Source organism: Myodes glareolus, chromosome 11 (genome assembly GCF_982192425.1).
Source record: "Myodes glareolus chromosome 11, mMyoGla1.1, whole genome shotgun sequence".
NCBI classification, from domain to species: Eukaryota; Metazoa; Chordata; class Mammalia; order Rodentia; family Cricetidae; genus Myodes; species Myodes glareolus.
The window spans coordinates 16,295,771-16,320,917 of NC_142036.1; the positions used below are offsets into that span (position 1 = coordinate 16,295,771).

At 44.1% G+C, this 25,147-nt stretch overlaps 1 protein-coding gene across 5 annotated transcripts in view; it reads right to left on the reverse strand.

Annotated features, from left to right (window-relative positions):
• Positions 1–25,147, reverse strand: part of Tecpr2 (tectonin beta-propeller repeat containing 2) — a 105,231-nt gene that overhangs the window by 30,225 nt on the left and 49,859 nt on the right. For all 5 annotated transcript variants that reach the window (XM_048431335.3, XM_085697963.2, XM_048431331.3 and 2 more), the window contains 9 exons: positions 23,905–24,062; positions 17,740–18,052; positions 14,980–15,112; positions 13,162–13,491; positions 10,697–11,685; positions 8,030–8,213; positions 6,830–7,003; positions 4,698–4,878; positions 2,744–2,885 (listed from right to left, as the gene is read on the reverse strand). In XM_048431335.3, coding sequence (XP_048287292.3) covers positions 2,744–2,885; positions 4,698–4,878; positions 6,830–7,003; positions 8,030–8,213; positions 10,697–11,685; positions 13,162–13,491; positions 14,980–15,112; positions 17,740–18,052; positions 23,905–24,062 — 2,604 coding nt within the window. The remainder of the gene's footprint in view (positions 1–2,743; positions 2,886–4,697; positions 4,879–6,829; positions 7,004–8,029; positions 8,214–10,696; positions 11,686–13,161; positions 13,492–14,979; positions 15,113–17,739; positions 18,053–23,904; positions 24,063–25,147) is intronic.

The window sequence follows — 25,147 nt, forward strand, 5'->3', positions numbered from 1 at the left end:
CTTTTATTATAGTCAGAGTGATAAAGAACAATTTCCTTTTAAAATTCAGGTGCTGCCAGTAGACAATAATGTATAATAGTTAGAATCATAAAATGAGCATTAAAAAAAGGTTATCAGTTGGGCGATGCAATTGCTTAAGCTATAATTGTGAATATTACCAATTATATCAGCTTAAGCAAGATGATCCCAAGATTCTGGAAGCCATTTGGCTCTGATTTGTGACCCTTGACAACATTCCTGAAAAGTCTGTACAGACAGCTCTAGAGACACTTTGGGACAACTGTCTCCATGAAGGAAACTTCTCCCTTACTAGCAGCCAATTGTGACAGAATCTTTTTAAAATTTTAAAAAATTAGTATTTATATTTTATGTGTCTGAGTGTTTTGCCTGTATTTATGTATGCGTGTATACCAGTGTGGTACTTAAGAGGCCAGAAGAGGGCACAGGAACCTCTGAAACTGGAGTTACAGGTGGTTGTGAGCCACCATGTGAGTGCTGGGAACTGAGCGTGGATCCTCTGCATGAGCAGCCAGTGCTCTTAACCTCTGAACCTTCTCTCCAGCCCTGTGTCAGAGCTCTTTATGAAGCAGGTGGAAGCCTGGCTCAGCAGAACTTTATGCAGTATTTTAAGATTACATTCCATTTATTTCTATTCATGTTTGTATTATGTATGTGTGTGGGTATACATGCTACAGCACACATGTAGAAGGACAACTTTCAGGAGTCACTTCTCTCTTCCACCTTGTGGGTCCTAGGGAATGAACTCAGGTCATCAGGCTTAGCAGACACTTTAATATGCTGAGCAATCTTCCATCTTCTCTCCAGTATTTTTGCCTGTTGGATTTATTTATTATAGACATTGGCATAAACACAAAATATTCCTAGGACACATACCCAGTTCATACAATGAAATACTAAGTGAAAGTATTACAGGGAGCTTAAATTTATAAAAAAAAAAATTTATAAAAAAAAACAATAAAAAACAAAACAAACACAAAAGAAATCATTAGAAGTTAGTATATCACACCTAACTGCTGCCCTTCTGCTTGTGAAGGAACAGGATAGTTGTGAATGCTGTCCTCACTGAAGCTGGAATAGACAGCCCCATTGCAGAGCCTGTGGCCATATTTAGCATTCTGAGTTCTGTCCAGCCTGGCTTTGTGACTCCCTGAGTGCTGAAGAATGAGCTCCACTTAGAGACTCAAGTGCATATGCTATGCAACTCAGGGCCAGTGCCCACGGGAGATCTGGTAGTGACTATACCAAAGTCACTCACCAAGCCTGTGACACCCCAGACAGACAGACATTGTAGGCAGGTCTTCAACTAAAAGAGAAAGGAAATACCTAGCAGCCAAACATAAGAGTCAAAGAAAGCAAGGAACTACTTTACTCTGCTTCTACGCCTCATGACAGTTCTGTCCAGCTAAAGTTCAAGTGTTATGAAAAAATGATAGCGTTTTCTTTGTGCTATTTAGGGACAGGGGGATGCAGCACAATGGTAGAACATGGCCCAGGCTTAAACATAGCACCTCAACATGCAAACCAACAGAATAAAGGTTCAGTGGTAAAGTGCTGAGCACACCAGTGTCAGGATTGGAGTCTGGATCCCCAGCATCCATGTAAAATACTGGCAGGCAAAGTGACCTGCTTATAATCTCAGAACTTGAAAAGTAGAGACCAGATTCTTGGTTCATGCTGGCTAGCTAGACTAGCCACATCTGTGAGCTAGCTTTGGGTTTAGCAAGAGACCCTACCTCAGTAGATAAAGTGGAAAGCAATCAAGTAGGAGCCTCAACATCAACTCTGGCTGCCACATACATGCACATATACACCTGTGCCCCCACATATGTATGCACATTGTACACGGAAATATGAAAAATTCCCTCTGGAATTTAGTATATACATATACATACACACACACACACACATATATATACACTATATATATATACACACTATACACACATACACACACACGTTTATGTGCTGTATACATGTGTGTGTTCATATATGGCTATAAGTATATAGTAGGTATTGTTAAATTATATATAACCTCAAATATTACCTAGAATATCTAATTATAGACATAGAGCTAAGGCATTACACTGTACATCTGTCAGAGCAACCTTAGGTCCAATGTGGGGGGTAAGGAGCTTAACCCTGAATGGTACCAAGAGGGAAAAGTAGATGTTCCTTGCAAAATCCACCCAAAGTTGGGCTGGAACCATGGGAAGTTGGCTTGATTCCACCCCTTACTTCTCACAGTACTCTCCTCTGTGGGAGTATGTGGGGAAATGCTCAGTTCTTTGTTGAAATATCATTTACTTAAAGGCCTTTCAAGCAAGTAGAGATAGATGAGTTTTAATTGTGGGTTGGGTTTCAAACCTACTGTTTAGTCTCTTTTCTTAGCACCATTTGTTCAGAATTAAACATCATTATTACCCAGGTCTTTCTTTAAATGGATGTCACTGGATTTATTTAGCCTATAATGATGAATGCCTAAATAACATTTAAATAAATAATAAATTCCAGCCTGTATCAAAGCAAAGAAAACTTTACAAGATTTCCTGTGAGGGAAAGGTGTGTGTGTGTGTGTGTGTGTGTGTGTGTGTTTAGTATACTAGCCACAGGAAAGTCTATCTACCCAATGTTAGAAGCACTACTACTAATTTAATTCAGTTTCTTAAGGAAAAAGAGAAGGCAGAGAAAGTGGGTCTCCAAGCCAGAAAGTACCATCACCTACCTGCCACCAATGGTCATCATCCCCTTGAGGCTTCTTGGGAATCACACCAGTTCTGAACCATAGCTTTCCATGAATGTCCAATGCCCAGAGAGTATGCTGATCCCCGAGAGTTATGCAGACAGGCTCCAGAGTTTGCCTTTCACTGGGAGTGAGAGAAAACAGCATCAGCTTCCACCCAGGAGGCACAGTATACAGAGGGCTACCTCACTGAGTGTCTCTGAACAGGCTTGGCATTGAGAAGAAATGGATTCTGCTCAGAAGAGTGAATTATTGAGTGACAAGGAAGAAACTGAGAGTCTAAGTTACACTGGTGGGTAATACATGCTGTCCATACATGTGGCTGTTTTGGAAAGACACACTAAAAGCCCAGATGGTGGGGAAAGCTCATAAAAAACAAAAACAAAAACAAAAACAAAACTACCAGTCACAAATGAGCAGGCACCTAGGTCAAGAGCACCTCTACTTCCCCTGATCCTCTTCCCCTGCATGCTGTGGTGTATAGCTATCTCTGGGCAAGCCTCTCTTTTCTGATGAGTCTACCTAGTGTGGGAAGTTCTTCTGTATATGTGCTGCTTTTATTGGTTAATGAATAAAGAAGCTGGCTTGGCCTGTGAGAAGCTGGGGGCGGGGGGGGGGCAAGACTAAACTGAATGCTAAGAGAAGGAAGGCAGAGTTGCAAGACGCCATATAGCAGCTAGAGTGGAAAGATGTGAGCTGAACCTTGCCGGTAGGCCACGAACCTAATATAAAAATATATAACATAATAATATAAAATATATTTAATACAAATTTAAAATATAAAGTATATTTAATATTTTATATTAATATATAAAATATAAAATAATAAAAATGGGTTAATTCTAGATGTAAGCACTAGCTAGCAATATGCTTAAGCTATTGGCCAAACAGTATTGCAAATAATATAGCTTCTGTGTGATTATTTTGGGAATCTGGGCGGCAGGAAACGAACACGCGATCTCCGCCTACATCTACCTTTACTTCTTTCATCTGGGGACATCCTTGGCAGCTTTGAGGCTCAGTTGAGGCCAGCCTTGGCATGCTGCCTACCCAAGCACTACTGGCAGACAACAGCTCCTCGCTGCTATGTGCTCTCCTTCTTTCTTAGTATCCTCACACCAAATGGCACCCAATTGGTTATTGCATGGCTCCCACTAAGCTGGAAGGGTTGCATCTTCACCATAGTGGAAGGTGGTTCCAGAGTCCTGTGGTTCCCAGCAGGGCTTCTGTGAAGATTTACTGCCTAGCTGAACCTAACCAACACCATCCTGATCTGGTATAAGGGACAATTTTGGTTTTATTTTGTTTGCTTTTTGTTTTATTGTTTTTCGAGACAGGGTTTCTCCATGTAGCCCTGGCTGTCCTGGAACTCACTCTGTAGACCAGGCTGGCCTTGAACTCAGAGATCTGCCTGCCTCTGCCTCCCAAGCCCTGGATTAAAGGTGTGCGCCCCTGCTGCCCAGAACAAATAATTTCAACCGACTAGGATAAAAATACAAATGAGCATTTGTAGCTACACCATCAGACTCAACAGAAGCACATTACAGCAGGTAGCTCTGAGTGGACATCATGAGAACTGTGACTCTCATGTTCAGCGATACACTCATTTTTTGTTCTCATTTCTTTTCTTTTCTTTTCTTTTTTTTTTTTTTGAGATGTGTATCCAAAGCACTCTGGTTTTCTTGCCTGTATCTCCTGAGAGATAAGACTATAGGCATGTGCCATTTAGTCCAATTTATGTAGTACTGAGGACAGAACTCAGGGCCTTGTACATGCTAGGCAAATGCTCTACCACATGCTGCAATGTGACACCAGCAAGGAGCCTGGAGTACTCCCAAGGCCACCTGTCAAGGCTGACATCACCAGGGAACCTGTCCAGAAAAGGCTCACCTAGGTGCCTGGTCAGAGATAAATGTGACAGCATTGGGGCCCATACCTGACAATATCACACTTCCACTGTTCCCCTTCAGGACAGAAGCTACTCACGCCCTCCCGGTACAGGAGGGCTCTCTGCTCCGTCAGTGCCCACACCACATTGTTCCGCGCTGTGATCTGGGACAGCGGGTAGGGGCAGTCAACCCTCACAGCTCGGGCACAGGGCCGATCCACACTGAGACCTGTAGCGAAAGGAGAAGACTCAGACTCATCAGCAGCATATCACACCCTATGCTGATCTGCGATTTTCTTTTTTTGGTATTTTTGTTATCTATGGGCTCCCATAATAGATACCATTCCTATCTATCTATCTATCTATCTATCTATCTATCTATCTATCTATCTATCTATCTATCTATCTATCTATCTGTTTGTTTACTTATCTATTTATTTTGGTTTTTCGAGACAGGGTTTCGCTGTAGTTTTAGAGCCTGGCCTGGAACTAGCTCTTGTAGACCAGGATGGCCTCAAACTTACAGAGATCCTGCCTCTGCCTGGGATTAAAGGCGTGTGCCACCACCGCCTGGCTCCTTTCTGAGATTGTATCAACAACAACAAAAGTAAATCATGCTTCAAGCTGACATCTTGAAATCTTGAGGCAAATTTGGGTGTCATTTGGACAGTAAAGAGATACAATTCATAATTTTCTGGTGTTCCAAAGTAGCTTAAGAAGTTCTCAAGACAGAGCAGTCCAGGGAAGGAAAGCAGCCAGCCTAGCAGAAGAGCATGGAGGGTTTCCCTTCTGCCAGCAAGGCTGTGCTCCTCAGGGCCTTGGGAGACAAGGAGTCTATCTGCAGCTGCAGACCCAGCAGCTCAGGCAGCTCTGCTCCCATTCTCTGCCTACAGTATGGGGATACCCAGCTAAAGTGCAAATCCCCACTCCCCAGGTAAAACCCGAGATCTGTCATACGGCAATGCTTGTGACAGTCAGGGCTCTAAATGCTTCCCTCACATCTCTGAGGCCTTTCAGTAATGCGTGTCATGCACCGACACGAGGTCAAAGGCTACTACTGAGGGAGCATGCAGAACAGCTAACATCTAAGTTTCATGCTCCACAGCCTTGGCTTGCAAGTAGGCCCTAGCAGTACAAGCACAAAGGCACCTACAGCATATGCAACTGCACAGACTTGCCTGCAGGACTTCTTTCTGCAAATCCTCGCCAAGCCCACACGAATCTAGCAGGTCTGAGGAGGGTCAGGGTAATCTGAAATTGCTCTGGTGACTGCTCTGGCATAATGGTCAAGAGGCCACCCGCTCCTTACCTATAGACTCAAAGTATCACTTTTTCTGCCAGGACCAAAATCAATGCCCTGGAAGCTGGATATGCAAGTGCTTCTCAGAGCAGCCTATTTCCACTCAAAGATACAAGAACTAACTAAACTGAAGGCTCCAGCCCTACACATCCATGAAGCTGGCAGAGTTGCCCACCAGTGTGAGGCTCCTACACACCTGGACAGCCAGATGAGAAATGAGCTTTCAATGAGGAGAAGTTTTCCTGGCTGATGATTCATTCCAAAGATGAAACCAAGCTCTCAGAATCAGGATTATTAAATGACTACATCATTCTTCGTGTAAATCCAATATGGCCTCTTGACAGCCCAAACACAACCCCTGCCCGCTGCTGGACCATTTCCCTTGTGCTGACAGTACACAAACACTGACTCATTACAGCTTATTTTTAATAAACAAGTCCCACTGTGCCAGTTCTAGCAGCTAAAGGTTTCCCTAAGGGCAGTTTCCTAGAACAAGTCAATCTTCTATTTACAGCAAATTACTTCTTGTTGTCTTTCCCCTGAATTCACATGTAAACACATGTATACGTTCTGGGTTTGACCTAGCTGGGGAAAAGGGAGGGGATGTCGAGTCCTGCCTCTTAGGAATGGATACTGCAGGGTATGCAAAAGGCATCCATCGGTAGCTGCAGGAGCGCAGGGCACTGTTATCTGTTTACTCTTGTACAGGCCCAGTCTGTGGGGTGGGGCGGAAGAATTGCTCTCCATGGCAAACACTGGGCTTCTAGAAATGTTTTTACTTAATTTGGTTTTCAGTCTCTGTACCCCGTGACCGCAGTCAGAACGTGACTAGCAGCAGACTCAGCAAACGACAAGGACAATGTATACAGCCTTCGACTACCTGTCTGAAGGTACAGATCTCCATTGGTCCTGATGATCCAGGCTGTGTCATCACTCAGGGCCACAAACACAGCCTGGGGCAGAGCCTCATACCAGTGCCGCTTTCCCTTGATGGTCACTTTGCCACAAGCAAAAGCACGGTTAGATTTCTGTTCAATCTTCCAGAGAAGGGCCCCTAGGAGAAAAAAAAAATTACTCACTGCTCAACAAACATGAGATCACCTACACAAAAACTCCATTCTGGGCACTGCAAGGGACAGTTTCCAACTCAGAGTAGAGCCCACCATGCCAGAGTTTGAAACCATCAGCTGCCTGTTGTTGGACATCATTGTAAATGTGTCCAATCCTCATTTTTCTCAATAGAAAAATGGAGTCATTTCTACCTTCTGGGACTGACCTAAAGGTTAGATGTGAGAAGAAATCCAGCACAGAGCACAGAGCTGAACAGAGGCAGTCACTGGGGAGAAAAGTGACAGTACTGTAGGTTTGACCAGTTAAGTGAGGCACAACTAGCAGAACTGTATTTTTCCAAGACAAGGTTTTTCAGTGTGTCAGATCTGGCTGTTCTGAAACTTACTTAGTAGCCCAGGCTGGCCTTGAATTCATGGCTTGCCTCCTGAGTGCTGGGATTAAAGGTGTGTACCATGAGCCGGCCTGGCCAAAGAGCTATACTCTAAAAAGTCTCCTTGGGTTCACTAAAATGCCAAAGAATGGCATGAAAATCTGAGGACTTTCCCGACTGCAGTCAGGGAAAAAATTTCTGAAAAAGAAATCAGATGACTGGAACACATCCAGCACACATCCACAGGCCTGTCTTCACTAGTTCAGTTGCTTTATAGCAACACTGACAAACAGAAATACATGTTATTTTTATGAGGATTTAGTGTGCCAACATGACTAAAAAAACACCTCAATATTCAAATTATCTGTATAGCTTACAAAAATATGTTCATGTGTTATCACTGCAATTAATGAAATAAAAAATTTCATCAATTGAAATTAATGAATTCAAAAATTCAAGCAAGTATGCTGAATACTCATTACCCTATGTCAGTGTCAAAGGAAGTAATCATGATCTTTACAGAACCCACCTAAGCTGGCACGAAGGGCCATCTGATGACAGCATGCTTTTGCCAGAGGAGAGCTGCCTGTGAGCTGGGAGCCCGGTTGGGGTTTGGGAAATGGGAGCTGGGAGACGAACCTGAGGGAGAGACTGCCACCTGCTGGACAGCATCTTCAAACCTTTGCCAGCGCAGCCCTGCACGAGGCAGGGCACTGCAGAATAGGCCACCTTTGTAGTCCAGACACCAGATAAACTTTTCCGAGACCGCCAAGCTGAGGATGCCATAGCCAGGTCCCGAGTAGCCCATCCAGCTCTCTGCAAACTAACAAAGATAGAGGCCAGTGAGTTCTGTGACAAGAGACACAGTGTCATCATACTATTACCAACAAGAAATGTGGGCAGACTGTTAAAGAAAGGCTCTTTGAGAAGCCTTGCCTCCCCTGCTCTCCTTGGATCCAACCTCAGAAAACATTCTTGCATCAGATGCTGTGGTTCTCATGGAAGACCCCATAACATCCCTGGATAACACTTTCTCATGGCATAGCACCCTTCCCAAGTAATGCTTGTAATGCTTGTATCCTCCAACCACTTCACAGAACAAAACACTGTCATCTAGTAAGTCCATAATCAGAAACCATACAACTGAGTTACCCAGTCCCACAAAAAAAAAAAAAAAAAAAAAACAAAAAACCAACAACCCACTCAATGTTTTAAGTAAGTTTATGGGCTGTGCTCATAGCTCTCTTGGTACACATGCTCCACATAGGCTACAGGCTGCATGTGCTGGTAGAGAATGACATCACACCACAAGAGATCTGGCTTTAGTCTATGCATACCTTACTTTACACAGGGGGGCGTGTTCATCAACACACATATGAAAATCAACTTTCTGTGCATTTAATTATGACAGATGCACTATGGAAACAGCACTACCACTGTCCTCATTAGTTTTTCAAACATTGTTCTAACCTTTGGACACCTGGCGTGTTGTATGGGAACAGTTGGGGGAAGTGTGGAAGAGACACTGCCTGAATTTTGTACACTAAGGTTTTGTTGCTATATTTTTCTCATTTGTATGACAAAATGTAATGTAATTATGTATGTGCACTCATGAGTGTGCTATAGCATATGTGTGGCCATCAGAAGACAACTTGTGAACTGGTTCTCTCTTTCCATCACAAGGGTCCTAAACACGGAGCTCAGGTTATCAGGCATTAGCTTTTACCCATGACCTGTCATGCTGGCCCCATGTTGTTAGGGATCTGTTCAAAAGTCAAAGCTATTCTATGTAGTTGCACAAACACCTGCTACGGAAGCTAGTGCATGAAAGAGAATGGTGTCCACTTCTTTTCCACCACAGCAAATTTTCTGCTCCTAGCCCTGGTCCTCCCCCTCCCCCCCAAAAAAAACAACAAGCAACATTTCTAACCTTTTCTGCTATTTGGAGCAAGAACAGGTTTGGCAAACTTGGAAGGTAACTTCAGAGATCCAGGATCATTCTCCACAAGTGAAGGCTTTCCTAAGCTTCCAAGTAGTCCTAACATACACCAACAGTTATGATCTGTCAGCTAATACTCTATATCAGGTGACCACCTGCTGGGGCCTCCCACAGCTCACATTTGGTTCAAGTCCCATTCACCTGATCCTCTGAACATGGGCCTGGCTAGCTGTCACTTGCACTGAGCTCCCAGCAAGAACACATGCACGGCCATTTAGGGGCACTTAGGAAGCGATGCACTGAGAAGATGAATGCAGGATCAGAACAAGCAGTCCAACTTCTGGCCCATTCACTTTTGAGACACAACACAAAGAATGGGAGAGAATCCTGGGCCACTCCGCATGTCACTTATAATGTGACCTGGTGCATACATCACTTTACTTTTCTTAGCTTCAATTTCATTCTCCATAAACTGGGGACAACTGCACCTGTGTCCCAGTTTGTTTTGCTCTTAAAGTGACTTAGTGCTCAGCACTGACCTGTGTGTAGTGAGAACTGATACACAGCACATGCTCTTAGCTGTGAAGGCAGAGAATGTGGTGACGCAGTAGAAGCAGTTAGTTCTGAAGACAAATACATTTGCTAACATTTACATGATAAAGAAAATAAGTACCTGAAATCATTTTTAGGGCTGGGTATGGTGGTGCAAGACTTTAACCCAAGCACTTGGGAGACAAAGGCAGGTGGATCTCTGAGTTCAAGGCCAGCCTGGTCTATATAGTGAGTTCCAGGACAGCCAGGGCTATGTAGCGAGACCCTGTTTTTTTGATTTTTTTAAAAATAATTTTTAATATAAAAGTACTAAGAACAATAAATTACACTGGCTGAGAAGCCCCATAGCAGATTAGGGTTTTCATTCTGCAGGGTGTCCCAGGGGCACTATGCAGATGCTGAGGAAACAGCATTTCTGGGAAGGGCCCCAATTCATACTCATGTTTCAAGGAGTCAATGGACTGTGGAGAAGGGCAGGAACTACCCACCTTATATGTGCTCAGAGCAAACAGTCCTCTGCCCAGTGGTATTCCAATGTCCCAGGCTAACTTAAGTGCCCAAACTGGTCTGACCTTGCAAGACACCACTTTTGTCAGTAAGAGGTCAACTGAGCAGGGTCAGAATTACTACAGTTCCAACTATTCAGGACCCCTGCAAAGGAAATTGCCCCAAACACAGACTTCAAAGCTGCAAGTTTTGCAAGAGTATGATTTCCCTAAGAAGGAAAATAAATGAGCCAAGAATGCCCCTTAAAGGAAAAGAAGAAGCTGCCGCAGCTGCCACCTTAGCCATGCTTCCTCCATCAGCACACAGACCTGATCTGTCTTGAGCAGAGTGGTGTCATCAGTCCCTGGTTGGCTCAGGTCCTGCAAAGAGCGACCAGCTCCAAGGTCTGTCACACTTGTCTCTGAGAATGAAGATGGGAGTCCATGGGCATAAATGTCTTCCTCATCACTGGATGTCACTGCCTGGTCCTGGAAAGATTTGTCCAGCCAATGCTCATGGGCACTGGCCACGAAGGCAGAGACAAGAGGAGTCACCTGGCCTTCCACATTTCCTATGTCACATTCAGAGGTAGGTATTTCTTTGTGATTTTTATCATTATTGGTGACTACATGCCAAGGATTTGAGCTTGGGTGGCTAGGGCCCTCCACATGGGCCAGGATGTTTGGTTCTGGGCTGGCCTCCTCAGTGCTGACTTCATAAACTCCAAGCCCAGGCAGCCATTGCTCGGCGCCTGGGGGCCAGCTGAGGCTGGAAGGTACTGTAAGTGAGTCCAGAAAAGTGCTCTGGGGGTCACTGAACTCCACGGTGTTCACCTCCTGTGCCTCAGCAGAGCTGTCCTGTTTCCACAGGCATACCTCTGTATGTACTGCTACACCGTCAGCAGCACCAGGCTCCTCTTTGGGTCCTGAGATGATGTCATCACCTCCCCCATCCTCCCCTGGCTGAAAGGGTAAATTCAACACTCCATTGAGCAGGCCCATGTCCTGTGTGTGGTCACACTGGTAAGTTTCCTTTCCAGTACCGTTTTCTTCATCCACTGGGTCAGTGGCAGATTCAGGAACCTCCAGAACACTGAATGCTTCAGGGCCACTGTCTTCCTGAATGATCCCATTCACCTCAGCACTGGGGTTGCTCTCCTGGTCTGGAGATCCTGTGCTCAACTGATCCACACTACTTCCCAGAGCACTTGAGGTCATGGACAAGAGGTCTGTGTTCAAGGACTGGGGGCTGTCACCAGGGAACTCGGAGCAGGGAGTTGACTCGAGGGAACTTTGGCAGGTGCTCTTGGTTCCACCTTCTAATTTAAAATGAGAAAATTCAAAACAAAGCATGAATCCATGGAAATAACCAGAAGTACTGAGAAAACATTTGGCTCAAGAAAGAAATATTTTAAATGAAGGCTATTCTGTAAGGCATAAATTAATCTCTGTAGTCCCAGAATTTAGAAGTTAGAGATTGGAAGCTCAAGGGTCTGAAGCCAGTCTCAGCTACATAGTAAGTTCCAGGCTAGCCTCAATGACTTACAGAGACTACAGTCCCATAAAAAGAAGAGGAAGCCGGGCAGTAATCCCAACACTCGGGACGCAGAAGCAGGAGGATCTCTAAGCTGGAAGCCAGCCTGGTCTATAGAGCAAGTTTCAGGACAGGCTAGGCTTCAAAGAGAAACCCCGTCTTTGAGGGGGGGAAAAAAAAGTAGAAATGATCTCATATCAGAAATGCCCAGAAGCCTCCTGAGAGAAATGCTAGAAAAGTGGGGTAGGGATTAAGCACCATGTAACATAGGCCAATTTTTTAAAATTGTCAAAATGCATAAGAGTTCAATAATGTTTTTCTTCAATAATGTAGTAACCTTTAGCTAAAAGGATCAATAGGCACCAAGGATTGAGTAACTCAAAAAGTTCTATGTGGCCAGTCAAGGTAGTGCACACCTTTGATCCCAGCACTTGGGAGCCAGAGGCAGCAAGATCTCTGTGAGTTCAAGGCTAACCTGGTCTATTCAGTAAGTTCTGCGACAACCAGGGCTACACAGAGAGATCCACCTTAAAAAAAAAAAGTTCTGTGTTAAATCCCATATGTGGTAAGATGTCAACACAAAATGTAAGGTGTCCAACAAATACACTAGCATAAATCCCTGTTTCAATGATTGTCCACATGTTTGTAGGGTCTCTGGTCTAATGAATCGTATATATGGATGTGGTAGTTTGAATGCAATTGGCCTCCATAATTTCATAGGGAGTGGCACTACTAGGAGGTGTGGCTTTGGTGGAGGAAGTATGCCACTGTTGGGGAGGGCTTTGAGGATTTCTATGCTCAGATCCTGCCCAGTGTCTCAATCTACTTCCTGTTGCCTGCATGCCGCCATGCTCTCCATCATGATGATAATGGACTGAACCTTTGAAACTGTAAGCAAGGCACACCAATTAAATGTCTTTTTTATAAGAGTTGCCATGGTCATTGTGTCTCTTCACAGACATAAAAATCCTAAGACAGTGGATATTATCTTAAACATTAAAAAGAGCAAACTCCAGACCATTTAATCAGGGCCTGACCACATGGATAAATGCCCTACCAACACAAGTCCTACAGAGATGCCTATGTGTGTATGTGTGCACTGTCAATTTGTGGGGTGAGTGCTTTCAATGTGTAAAGTCCTCTGCTCCACCAAGAGCAGCAAGCACTCCTTTCGTGAGAACTATCATCCCTTCGTGGTAGTACCCAAAGGTCCAGGCCTAGGTGCTGCATGAGTCAGTGTGCACTTGTCCATGGACAGTACCTGTCTTTCTCTTCCTCCTCCTCTTCTTCACTTTGATGGGTTTCACAATAAGCTCCTGGTCAAAGTCTTCAGAGCTGATAACACTGAATCTCTGTGAGGATGGCGGGCCACCCTGGTCCAGCTCAGGGGGGGCCTGAAGTCCGGGCAACAGCAGCCCAGAGCCACTGTCCGTGGAGTTGAATGAACTGCTCCTGCTCCGCTGCTCACTGGCCACAGAACTGGCCACAGAAGAGCCTCGAAGCCTTGTCTCACAAACAGTGTCCCCAAGTGACTTTTCCAAATGCTGCCCACGGACCTGCTCTGAACATCGTGTCTCCAGACCATCTCTTGCTGAGAAAGAAGAGTTTAGCTTTACTGTGGTGCTTTCAGCGACACTGCTGTGCATCACTCAGTGTGCTAGCCTGAGCACCAGCACTCACAGGACAACCAAGATGTTCTCCTGATAAAAACTGAGCAACTGCAAATACCCCAACACAGAAGATGGCAAGGGGCCTTTGTGCTTCAGCAAGTTCATATATTAAAATCAGTAAAACAATGAACTGCAGTTGTCTTTTGTAAATATCACCAGTAACAGAACACCACTAAATATAAAGCACTTCTCATTTCCATTATACAAATTCTTTATCAATTTTTCTGTATCAAGAACAGTTAAATTAATTTCCTATTTATACTTTGCCTTTACTATACCGTAATACTTAAGAGGCATTAAAAATGCATGTGTCTTATAACCAAATTCCTTGAAATTCAAGGAAGAGAAGTGAAATTCCCACTAGAATGGGTTCACCATAGAGAAGAACATAGGAGGTCAGTGTCAATGCAAGCAGAAAGCAGGGTGACAAGGGTTCCTGTGATAAAGGGCCAGTTAATGTCCCACTGTAGTGGAGCCTCCCTTCCTTGAACCTAGCATTACTGAGGTCTCCAGGGATAGGATCTCCAATTTTAACACTGTCAACAAGAAACTGCTGTGCACTTCAACAAGTGCAGCCATCCTTTCACTACCAAGTATCTACTGGGTACCACATTCTGCACAAGTGCCATGTAACAGCAGTCAAAAAGACACATGAGCTTGGCAGTGGTGGCACACGCCTTTAATTCCAGCATTTGGGAGGCAGAGGCAGACAGATCTCAGTGAGTTCGAGGCCAGCCTGGTCTACAAAGCAAGTTCCAGGACAGCTAGTGCTGTTACACAGAGAAACCCTGCAACAAAACCAAAACAAAACCAAAACAAACAAACAAACAAAGAAAAAAACACCCAAAACACAGGGGAAAACACCAATCCCAAAAGCCAGTCTGTGTCTAGGGCAAGAGATATATATCAGATTACAGATTACAAGTTTCATTGTTTTAAAATTACACAGATCTGTGTCTCAGAGACATTAAGTACACACAGGACCTCAGACAGGACACCTGGGGCCAGGAAAGTAGTTTTTCGTTTCTCTTTCCTACTCACTCAACCACACCTTCACATTTAATGGCCACTCCACCACAGCGAGACCGCCCAGTATCTATCTTAAAACATCCTTAACGTTTTCAGGATCCTAAGCCTTCAAATACTTCCATGTCTAAGCAAACCCCAAACTATCTTTCTTTCTTTTGTTGTTGTTGTTATTTGGTTTTGTTTTTCAATACAGAAATTTCTCTGTGTAGCCTTGGCTGTCCTGGAACTTCCTCTGAAGAGCCAGCTGGCCTCACCTACTTCAGCCTCCCTGAATGCTGGGAATAAAGGTATTCAGCTGTTTTAAACTGCATTTATCTTAACACAAGCAGGACTTGTGGTAAGGACTCAGCACACACAGCATACTTGCAGTGAATACAAACCTATGGATGCCAGCCCTTCAGGCCTGCTTGAAATCCTTATAATGTTCCTATCTCCCTTTAGGAAAAAGATTTCATTTTCTGTGCAGGAAACAGACACAATATCACCCAGTCCTTCCAAACCAGCAACGGTGGCCTGTCAAAACAAACAAATATGAAACAATGCAATAAAAACAAAAACATAATCAGCAGGTGTGATAATCCAAATAACTGTAATTGTTGGATTTTATTATGGCAGATCCTGGAGAACTCTTAAAAGTAATTTAACCCACAGTTGGGTAGTATTTGATATCTGGGACTTAAGCCACATAACTTAGCGCTAAGGTGCCATTCTGGGGCCATTGAGGTGCACAGTTTCTCCCACCTCTCAGTCATTCTCTTCCTGGAGCTGCTGTTCTCAGCCTTCTTATGACATGAAGCTCACACTCCTTGTCAGGGCAGGAGATCTGGACATTCTGACCTGCCTGTCATCCCACCTATGTTGTGCCAAAGCCTAGCCTGGTCCTTGTGGCCTATGCACACAGCACAGGTTTTCTCCTGCTGAGCTTCCTTTCCTGATCACTGGGAAGCCTCAGCCTCAGTAAGTGCGGCTTGAGCACTGCCATCTTAGCAACAACTAAGATTCCTCAATGGTCGACAGCACAAACCTCTGCCATCATCTCTCTTGGACTGGCTAGTAGTGATACACCAGCCAACATGTGCTCCTACTGTGTTTTCTATGGGATACTACGAGCCTTGCAGCCCAAAGCTTTTAAGTGAAGGAAGGAAGGAAGGAAAAAGATGCCTGGCTAAAAGCAGATGGTACTGCACAGGACTTTCCTGAGTCCACACGAATCTAAACCAGTTCTTGATTTTCAGTTGACAGTATGCTTGAGAGATTAGTTCACTGCAGGAGACATTGAGCCTAGGCTAATTTTTAGGCAGCCTTGACAGTAAGCTGGATATAAGACACTAGGTTCCCAAAGCTGCCAATCATGGTGCTTCAGAGAGGGGCAGACTCTGATGGTGGAGGCAGTGTCTGTTCACAGACACAGTGTCTCCATTTCCCTGCATATGAAGTGAAGTTAATTATACCTGTGATGAGAGGCACAGGGGAAGTGTTCAGATGAAAAGAACTGATGCATAATTGCAACATGTCTTAAAGCCAATAATTAGGAAGTTCAACGGGAACCCAGGAGAAAAGTTAAGTCATCTATAATGGGAGAATTCAAATAAACAAGTGAAGGGTTAAAAGGTGACAACCCCTTATAGCGCCAAGTTACCTCTGCACCAAAAGTGTCATCAAGCACAGCTGGTAACTAGGGAGGCGTCAATGGGGGCAGGTGATTTTGATTCTCTGTGGATGCTCTCTCTAAAGACACTGTGCCACAGGCCCACAGAGCTCATGTGGAGGAAGAGAGCTTGGCCTGGATTCTGGAGGCGGAGTAGGGAGTGGGACAGGCCAGAAGCTCTGATCTGAGAACAAGAAGTAACTGAAACCAAACAACTTTATTTAAAGTCCTAAATGAGATTCTAGGAGTGACCTTTTATCACCCTGATTCAGGCATACCTTGTTTTCTACCGTGAGTTAATGATCCTGGGAAGTTGCTAAGATATGCCAGTAAGTTTATAAAAAGAAAAAGAAAAAGGCATAATAATATGGTTATCTTTGGATAAGAAGAAGCACAATAAAATAAGAAAAAAAACCAAACAAACAAAAACAGCAACAGGGGACGAGCACACTGGAGGGGAGGACCCTGCTCCTGGACAGGCACCACCTGTGTGTGAGGCCTGGGAGTCAATCCTCAGAGTTAATGTTTCTGTCATGTTTGAGTTGTCACATGACCTAGAAAGGCCTGGTGCACAGGAGTAATCCTAGGTACTTGGTAGGCTGAGTCAAGGCAATCAAGTTTAAGGTCTACCTGAACTACAGAAAGGGTTCAAGACAAGCCTGGGCAGCTTAATGAGTCCCGTCTCAAAATAAAAAGTAAAAAACAAAAACAAAACAGGGCTGATGATATAGCTCAGTGGTAGAGCATTTGACTAGCATTCATGAGGCCCTGAGTTCAACCCCACATACTGCAAAATGTCAAACTAAAACAAAACACACAACCTAGAAGTGAGGGGTGTAGCTAAGAGGCAGAGCATGTGCTTAACATGCGCAAATACCCTGAATTCAAAAACAACAACAAAAAAATGTATGCATGCATGAATACATACAGACAAGTATGAATGGATGGGAAGGATGGGTTCGTGAGAGGCTTGGCAGCAAAGGTGCTGACCATCAGGTCAGGTCATCAGATGACCTGAGTCCAATCCCTGGGACCCAATGTGGATGGAGAGAAACAACTCTACGAGTTGTCCTCTGACCTCCGCATAGGTGCAGGACACTCAAGTGTGATCACAAGTTTGCACATGTGTATGCATGCACACACACACACACACACACACACCATACACAAATAAATACAATTAAAAAAAAAACCTAGAAAGGTTATAATGAACATTTTTAATTTGGGGCTTTAAAGACCTCCCCCAGAAACATCTAATTTCTTGGGAGAGTAGGACTATGGATGTCAAAAAGCAAATTATTTTTCAAATCTACAAAAATTACCAAGGTCCATTTGATTTCCTTGATTGTCACAAAAGAAAAGAAAAAACAAGCAAGCATCAGAGTTAATGCTGCACCTTTCCTCTTTCCAGGAGTCCAGCGGCTGAACACCCATGGACCTGCACCCTCCTCTTGCCCTGTGACCCCACAGCAGGTGCAGTTCTCCCACACACCTGGTTGACGGTGTCCAGAAGATAGATACTGTACTCATTCCAGCTCAACACCCAGCCTTCCCGGAAGAAGCATGAAACGAGCCCCAGGTGTTTCTCAGGAGAGCTGCAACTTCCCCCATCAGAGGGCTCCAGACGTGGGTAGAGCTCAAAAGGTGTGACTCCTCCAGCAAAGACATCCTTGAGGATAAACGTGGCTTGAACGGTCCCATGGACATCAGCCTTCCACAGCCGGAGCCCAGGCCGGGCTGCATACAGGGTTAGGTCACTTTGCTTACACAGTCCTGGTATAAAACAAGCACCAAATTTCCCAGTACTAAAATCGGAAGAAAAAAATGAAAGAAAGAAAACAAAAACAAAAACAAAACAGGCATGGACTGACTTGAAGAGATATAATTGTCAGCTCCTAATATCAGCTCTAAGAATCTGTAGACCAACACAAATCATTGTCCTGTCTACTGTGTGTCGGTCACTAAGTCTCCTGGCACCCTTGTGTCACCCAGGCCCCACCACACTGTCACAAGTACACAGCACCCGGAGCATACAGCCTAGATTCTGAGGACGATCAATGGTGCCCACCGCAGCTTGCCTGTGTCCCACACTTCCGTCCACTCTCCCTTTAATCCTTGCTGCAATTTCATGAGGGAACTGTTATAATATGTTACAGGCCGTCCCTGCTAACCCTGCTCTGCAATGCTGCTCCTTCTAACGCCTGAGCCTGTGGTCTGCCTAGTTTCTTGAATGAAAAGCTTTACATCTAGAGTAGATCATCTATATCTCTTTCAAAATTTCCCCAAAGCCATCAAGTGTACCAGTTTCTCTTCCCATTCTCAAGCTTGGTAGTCTTACAAAACTGTGAAATACCCAATCCACACAGAAGAGTATATGCGGAGCTGGAGAGACGGCCCAGTGGTAAAGCACACTGTTGCTTTTGTAGACGACTTGATTTGGTTCCCAGCACCCACATGGGGGCTCACAATCAGCTGTAACTCTAGTTCCAGGGGATCTGATGCCCATTTCTGACCTCCTCAGGTACCAGGCATGCATGTGCTGCATATACATATATGCAGGCAAAACACTCATACACATAAAATAATTTTTTAGTGTTTTGAAACAGGGTTTCTGTGTGTAACAGCCCTGGCTGTTCTGAAACTTGATCCGTAGACCAGACTGGCTTCAAACTCACAGAACTCTACCTTCCTCTGCCTCCCGAATACTGGAATTAAAGGTGTTCAACACCACACACAGCAATAAGTATTTTTAAAAAATTTCTGGGCAGTGGTGACACACTTCTTTAATCCCAGCACTCAAAAGGCAGAGGCAGGCAGATCTTTGTGTTCAAGGACAACCTAGTATACAAAACAAGTTCCAGGAGAGTCAGAACTATACAGAGAAATCCTGTTCCACAAAATTTTTAAATAAATAAATAAAATAAACAAATTTAACAACAACAACAAAAATTTAAAAGAGTATTTGTACTGGGCGGTGGTGGTGCACACTTTTAATCCCAGCACTAGGGAGGCAAAGACAGGTGGATCTCTGTGAGTTCGAGGCCCAGACTGGTCTACAGAGTAAGTTCCAGGACAGCCAGAGCTACACAGAGAAATCCAGTCTCTAAAACCAAGAAAACAAAATAGAGTGTTTACAATAAATGTCACGAAGCCTAATATAATGTGCACCAGGGACTCATCCTCTACCACTAGAACAAGTCAACAGTTGCATCATGCATGCACTTTGGGCTCCTAATAATTTGTCCTGGCCAAAATTCAGATCAATGGACTAAATTTTGTGTGTATCACTCTCATTTTTAGTTGTGAGCCTAGCCTTTAATGGCTGAGCCCTCACTCTCATTTGTATTGATACGTCGTCAAGCACATATTTATTTACCCCAACACCAATTTAGCACTTTCATTTTAATGAATGATGCCATCTGTATAATTTTGTAGCTTGACTTTTTAAAATATTTTTAATTTAGGGGATAATTTTTCTTTTCTTTTTTCTTTCTCTCTCTCTTTTTTGCCTCGAACTCAGAGATCCGCCTGCCTCTGCCTCCTGAGTGCAGGGATCAAAGGAGTGCGCCACCACTGCTCGGTCTTAGATTTATTTATTTATGAAGTACAGTGTTCTGCCTGCATGTATCCCTGAACGACAGAAGAGGGCACCAGGTTTCATTCTAGATGGTTGCGAGTCACCATATGGTTACTGGAAATTGAACTCAGGTCCTCTGGAAAAGCAGCCAGTGTTTGTAACCCTGAGATATCTCTCTAGTCCCCAGCATAATTTTTTAAAATTATGCATGTGTTTGCATGCATGCACATGAGAGCAAGTGCCAGTGGAAGCCAGAAGATGGCATAGGATTTCCTGGAACTAGAGTTAGAGGTGGTTGTGAGCCATGCAATGTGGATGATGGAAAAGGACCTCTTATCCTCAGTAAGAACAGCTATGTGCTCTAACTGTTGAAGGACTGCTCGGCTCTACACATAGATAAATACACAGAGTGCACATACATACCCCACTACTTGATAATTTTAAGTAACTTGTCTTTAATACTTACCATTGTTTCTAAGATTTAATCTTTGATTTAAAATAGGAAGCGACAGTGCTTATTAATTTTGACTGCCGAATAGTTTTTTTCACAATTTATTCAATTTTTTAAAATTATCCTTTTTTTGAGATAAGACTTCATTGTATGTCTCAGAGTGACCTCAAACTCAAAATTCTACTGTCTCACTTTCCGATTCTATAGCCACTACACCCGACTTTATATTATTTTTTTAAAAGTACATAAATATTGCTATAAAATGTTTCCTTGGGATACTGGAATATGCATGGGTTTGGGAAAGTATGCATATCTATAAATCTAATACTTAACTTATTTAGTTTTTATGGTACTGTGAATTGAACCATGGGCCTTGAACATGGTAGACAAGCACTCTACTACTCAATTACATGTGAAGTACTTTTTAAAAATAATTTATTCTGGGGCTAGAGAGATGTTTCAGTGGTTAACTTGTTGTTCTCATAGTGGACCTGAATTCAATGCCTAGCACCCCCACCAAGGCAGCTTAACAACCTATAACCAGAGGAACAATGCCCTCTTTGGCCTCCTCAGATATCTGTACTCACGTTAACACACATGTCTAACTAAAAACAACTAAATAAAACTTTCTCTCTCTCTCTCTCTCTCCCCTCTAGACAGGGTTTCGCTGTGTAACAGCTCAGCTGTCCTGAAGCTCACAGAGTGCTAGGATTAAAGATGTGCACTATTATGCCCAACTCTAAATAAAATCTTTAAAATTAAATAATTTATTCAATCTTACTACTGGATTGTTGCTGTTGTTAATTTGTTGGTTTTGAAACAGGATCTCAAGAAGCCAATGCTAGCATGGAACTTGCTAGTCTATAATGACTGCTATATAACCCAGGATGGCCTTGAACTTCTGATCCTCTCGTCTCCACTTCCCAAGAACTGGGACTACAGGTGTGTACCACTGAGCCCACCTAAGACATTTTGCTCCTTTTCTTTTTCTTTCACATATGGCTGGAGATTGAACTTAGGGCCTCATCCATGCTAGGCAAGTACTCTGACACTGTGTTACCCATCTGGTATTTGAATTATTATTATTTTTATATCTTTATCAATGCTCAGATTTCTACCAAAGTTCAAATTGAAGAGCTTTAGCTCAACTCTAAGCCTTGCTGATTCTTTTTCTGAACTGTTCTTTCTTGGATCTAGACAGTAGAAAGGGCACTGGCTTGAGTATACAGTTATTAGCCTTTTGAGATCTCCCTGTGCTAATCTGTAGGAAGTGTAACATCCATATACAGGAACAAGTGGAGACTGAATGAGAAAACTACAGTACAGCTCAAAACCAAGCCTGTGACATTCTCAGCCTCCTGCCTGAGAAGCCACCTTGTCCCATCCATTCACAGCCCATCTCCTTTCACTCCCCATCACCTCTAGGGGGATAGTTATCTGGGGGTGGGGAATCTCCTCTGCATGTCTCCCTAGGCCCCACTTGAAGCCTAGTAATTAAATCCCTGTGGAAAGGATCCAGGGAGGATATCATATGTCAGATTCAGCTTAGAACAAAGATCATTAGACTAATCAACTGTTTTGAGTCCATAGAGTTTTTATAGACAACTATGTAATAGGACTGTGTCTGATTCTTGCCTTTAGTGAGTTTGTTCTGGTGAGGCCCCCTAAACAATAGAGCCCAAAGGAATACTAGTTAGGCAACCCAGTGCTGTTTCTTCTTACCTGTCAAATCATCTGCTTGGGGATCCAATTTTTAAGTCTGTTTTCTTTCTATTTATAGGACCTCTAAACTCTCTTGTCACTTCTGTTTGTTCACAGTATGTAATCAGAGCATGTGTTTTAACATGTACTCAGGGAGCAGAAACCTTCTAGAAAACTATGTGATGCTAGAGGGTAGGTGTGCGAGCGATGAAGATGACTCTTCACCAGGGCTCACCCCACAGTAGAGCAGGCATCTGTATAGGAGGAGAGGTGGGCATCATGAAGAGGGGTCCTAAGGAGAGCTGGCTTTGAGGATGTCTGTGTGTTCAGGAGGGTTCTGTGAGAGAGCTGACAGAAGGTATTTAGCTAGAAAGGACCAGCTACCAAGAGATCTTACCATACTTATGACAGGCATAGAAAGTTTCCAAGTACAAGATAAGGAAGTTAGGCCTTTCTTTACATTCCTCAATTCTTCCAATGAGCTAGGACTTGGCATCAAGCAGAAGGGGATATCCACAGAGATAAAGTCAGAACTGAGTTCTGCAGAACCAGGCTGCATAATCTCAGAGGTTTCCAGGGCCAACAGGAAGATACCTATTATAAAGAGGCCAGACTATTAATGGCATTAAGAAGGTATTGAGAAAAGAACACAGGAGCCAAAGAATGGGTGTGAGAATCTTTCAATAGGAAGGCTGCCAGGCAGAGAAGAGAATAAACCTAGTGTTGTTGCAAAACAGAAGGCACGTGACAGATCATGGCTGCACCAAACTGTCTGATCTCACTCTCCACTCCCTTCACGCTTGTCACCAATGGCACCACCAGCCCCAGGGAGGCCCTCCCAATGCCTGCCAGTCTCCTTACTCTCCAGACTGTCTCAAATCCTCTTGACATTTCCTAATCCATGGCCATCTCAAACCTATGCAGGAAACAATATCCCTTTATTGAAAGGAGGGTACAAGATGAGAACCTTCTAACTCCCAAAACTACTTAACAGCAACCTTGCAATACACACTTGGCTCCTTCCCGGCCCTCCTTCACAGGTAAGGTCCTTGACCTCCTTACTCTCTACCTCCACACAAAGTGGCAACAGAGGGCTACGAGATCTTGTCTTTGTCTTCCTTTCAGGACAGTGATATGAAGGATGTATATGCTCCTTTTGCGGGCAGTCCTAGGTCCTCAGCCTTCTCTTTGTTGTCCTTCCTCTGGCAGTTATCAAAGGACAGATACACTCTTTCAGCCCAGGACCACCCCCTTCTTAGCCTCTCCTACTTGGCACGTAGTCCTCAGACCTGCAGAAACTTTTCTTTGATCCCAGGCTGAGTGGGAGCCTGCTTAAATTTCTTTGTTTTGTTTTTCGAGACAAGGTTTCTCTTGCATAGTCCTGACTGTTCTAGAACTCACTCTGTAGACGAGGCTGTCCTCAAACTCAAAGACCTGCCTGGCTCTGCCTCCCAAGAGCTGGGATTAAAGACACGTACCACTGCCACTCTGCCCTTGCTTAAATCCTATAGTACTCTGAACTGTACCCCACAGCCATTGGCAAGACCATCAGTTAGACATGGGTCTGTCTTTTGGTTTCCATAATGGGAGAGGCCCACATCTGCTAGGCTACTCAGTCTCATCTGCCCAACCTGCTAGTGTGCACAAGAGAGGGCTACAGAGAGAAACCACACCTGGAGTGGACACACAACCCTGCCTCCTAGGCTCCTCAGACTCAGTCCTGGGTTGCAGTGGCGATGCTCCCAGACCCCTGTATCTCCTCAGCTAGAAGATCCCCTGTTCCCATCAGGCTCATGAAGCACTTTTGGCAGGCATAAGCTACCAGGCACCTCAGCTGGTGTGACTGTGGTCTCACATCTGGCTACCAAGAAACCTAGGAGAATTTAAGGGCCAGTACTGAGAACCACATGGATATGCCTGAAACCTACCTTTTCCTTGGCTGGGATCCAATCTGCTTGACAGCCTTTTCCTCGGTGTAGAAGAGCAGGCTCCTCTGCAAGGTGGACACGAGCAGCACTCTCTGGCTGTAATCCAGCTGCACAATGGATGACGGCTCCTCCAGCACAAGGTGTGAGTTGCAGATACCCTGCGAGAGAGCCAGGCCACGGTGGGTAAAACTGCCCAGCCTCCCTCACAGTGCTTACACAGATACTGCTTGTTAACTGTATTGAACTCAAAAGTATTCTGGGGTGCCGAGCATGGTGTGCATACCTATAATCGCCACACCTGGGAGACGGAGGCAAGAAGATCAAGAGTTCAAAGTCATTCTTGACCATATGGTGAGTCTGAAGTAAGCCTGGGCTACATGAGACCCTATCTCAACAAAACAAAAAAACAACAAAAAGTATATTAACTTTCTCCAGATTCATTGTTAACCTACTGCTATGACATTTGGAAAATTCCTTACTAACAAGAAAACAGTAATATTAACAACTATTTTGTAGTATACTAGGGTTGAAAAGAAATATTAAAAACCTACATATTTCTCTAATAGTTTTTTCATAAATAATTCAAAGAAGAATCTATCGAAGTAGGCCATACGACATACACTAAGTATCTTCTAACATAGGAGAGCATGACTGTATGAAAGCTGTGACCGTGACCCCCTCTCACAGGCTCTCCACAAGGAGCCTGAAGCAAGTCTACAGGCACTGTATCCTTCAGCTGGAAGGGTCACAGAAAAGATGTTAGAAAGAAATGGAAGGGCTAATGGGACGGCTCAGCAGACAGACTGGGTTTGTCACACAAGCCTGATAACCGGAGTTTAACCCTAGGAACCCATTATTGAAGTAGAAAACTGACTCTTGAAGGTCGTCCTCTGACCTTGACATATGAACTTGAATTCTCCACACCCCTCCTTACACACATACAATGTATTAAATACAAGATTAGAGCATTTACTAGACACACAGTGACTTTCTAAAGGCATTTTACTGCTAATACAAAACACGTATCAGAAATCAGACTTTAATTCAGGTACAGTGGTACATGCTTCTAATCCCAGCATACAGGAGGCTGAGACAGGCTTTGCGGTGAGTTCAAAGCCAGCCTGGGCTATATATGAAGACCCAGTATCAAAAAGCCTGTTTCTGCCACTCTTCCCCTCAGTGTCCTTCTCTGGGCTCCATCGGCAAACAACTCACAAAGAAGAGAGGGGAGGACGAGTCACAA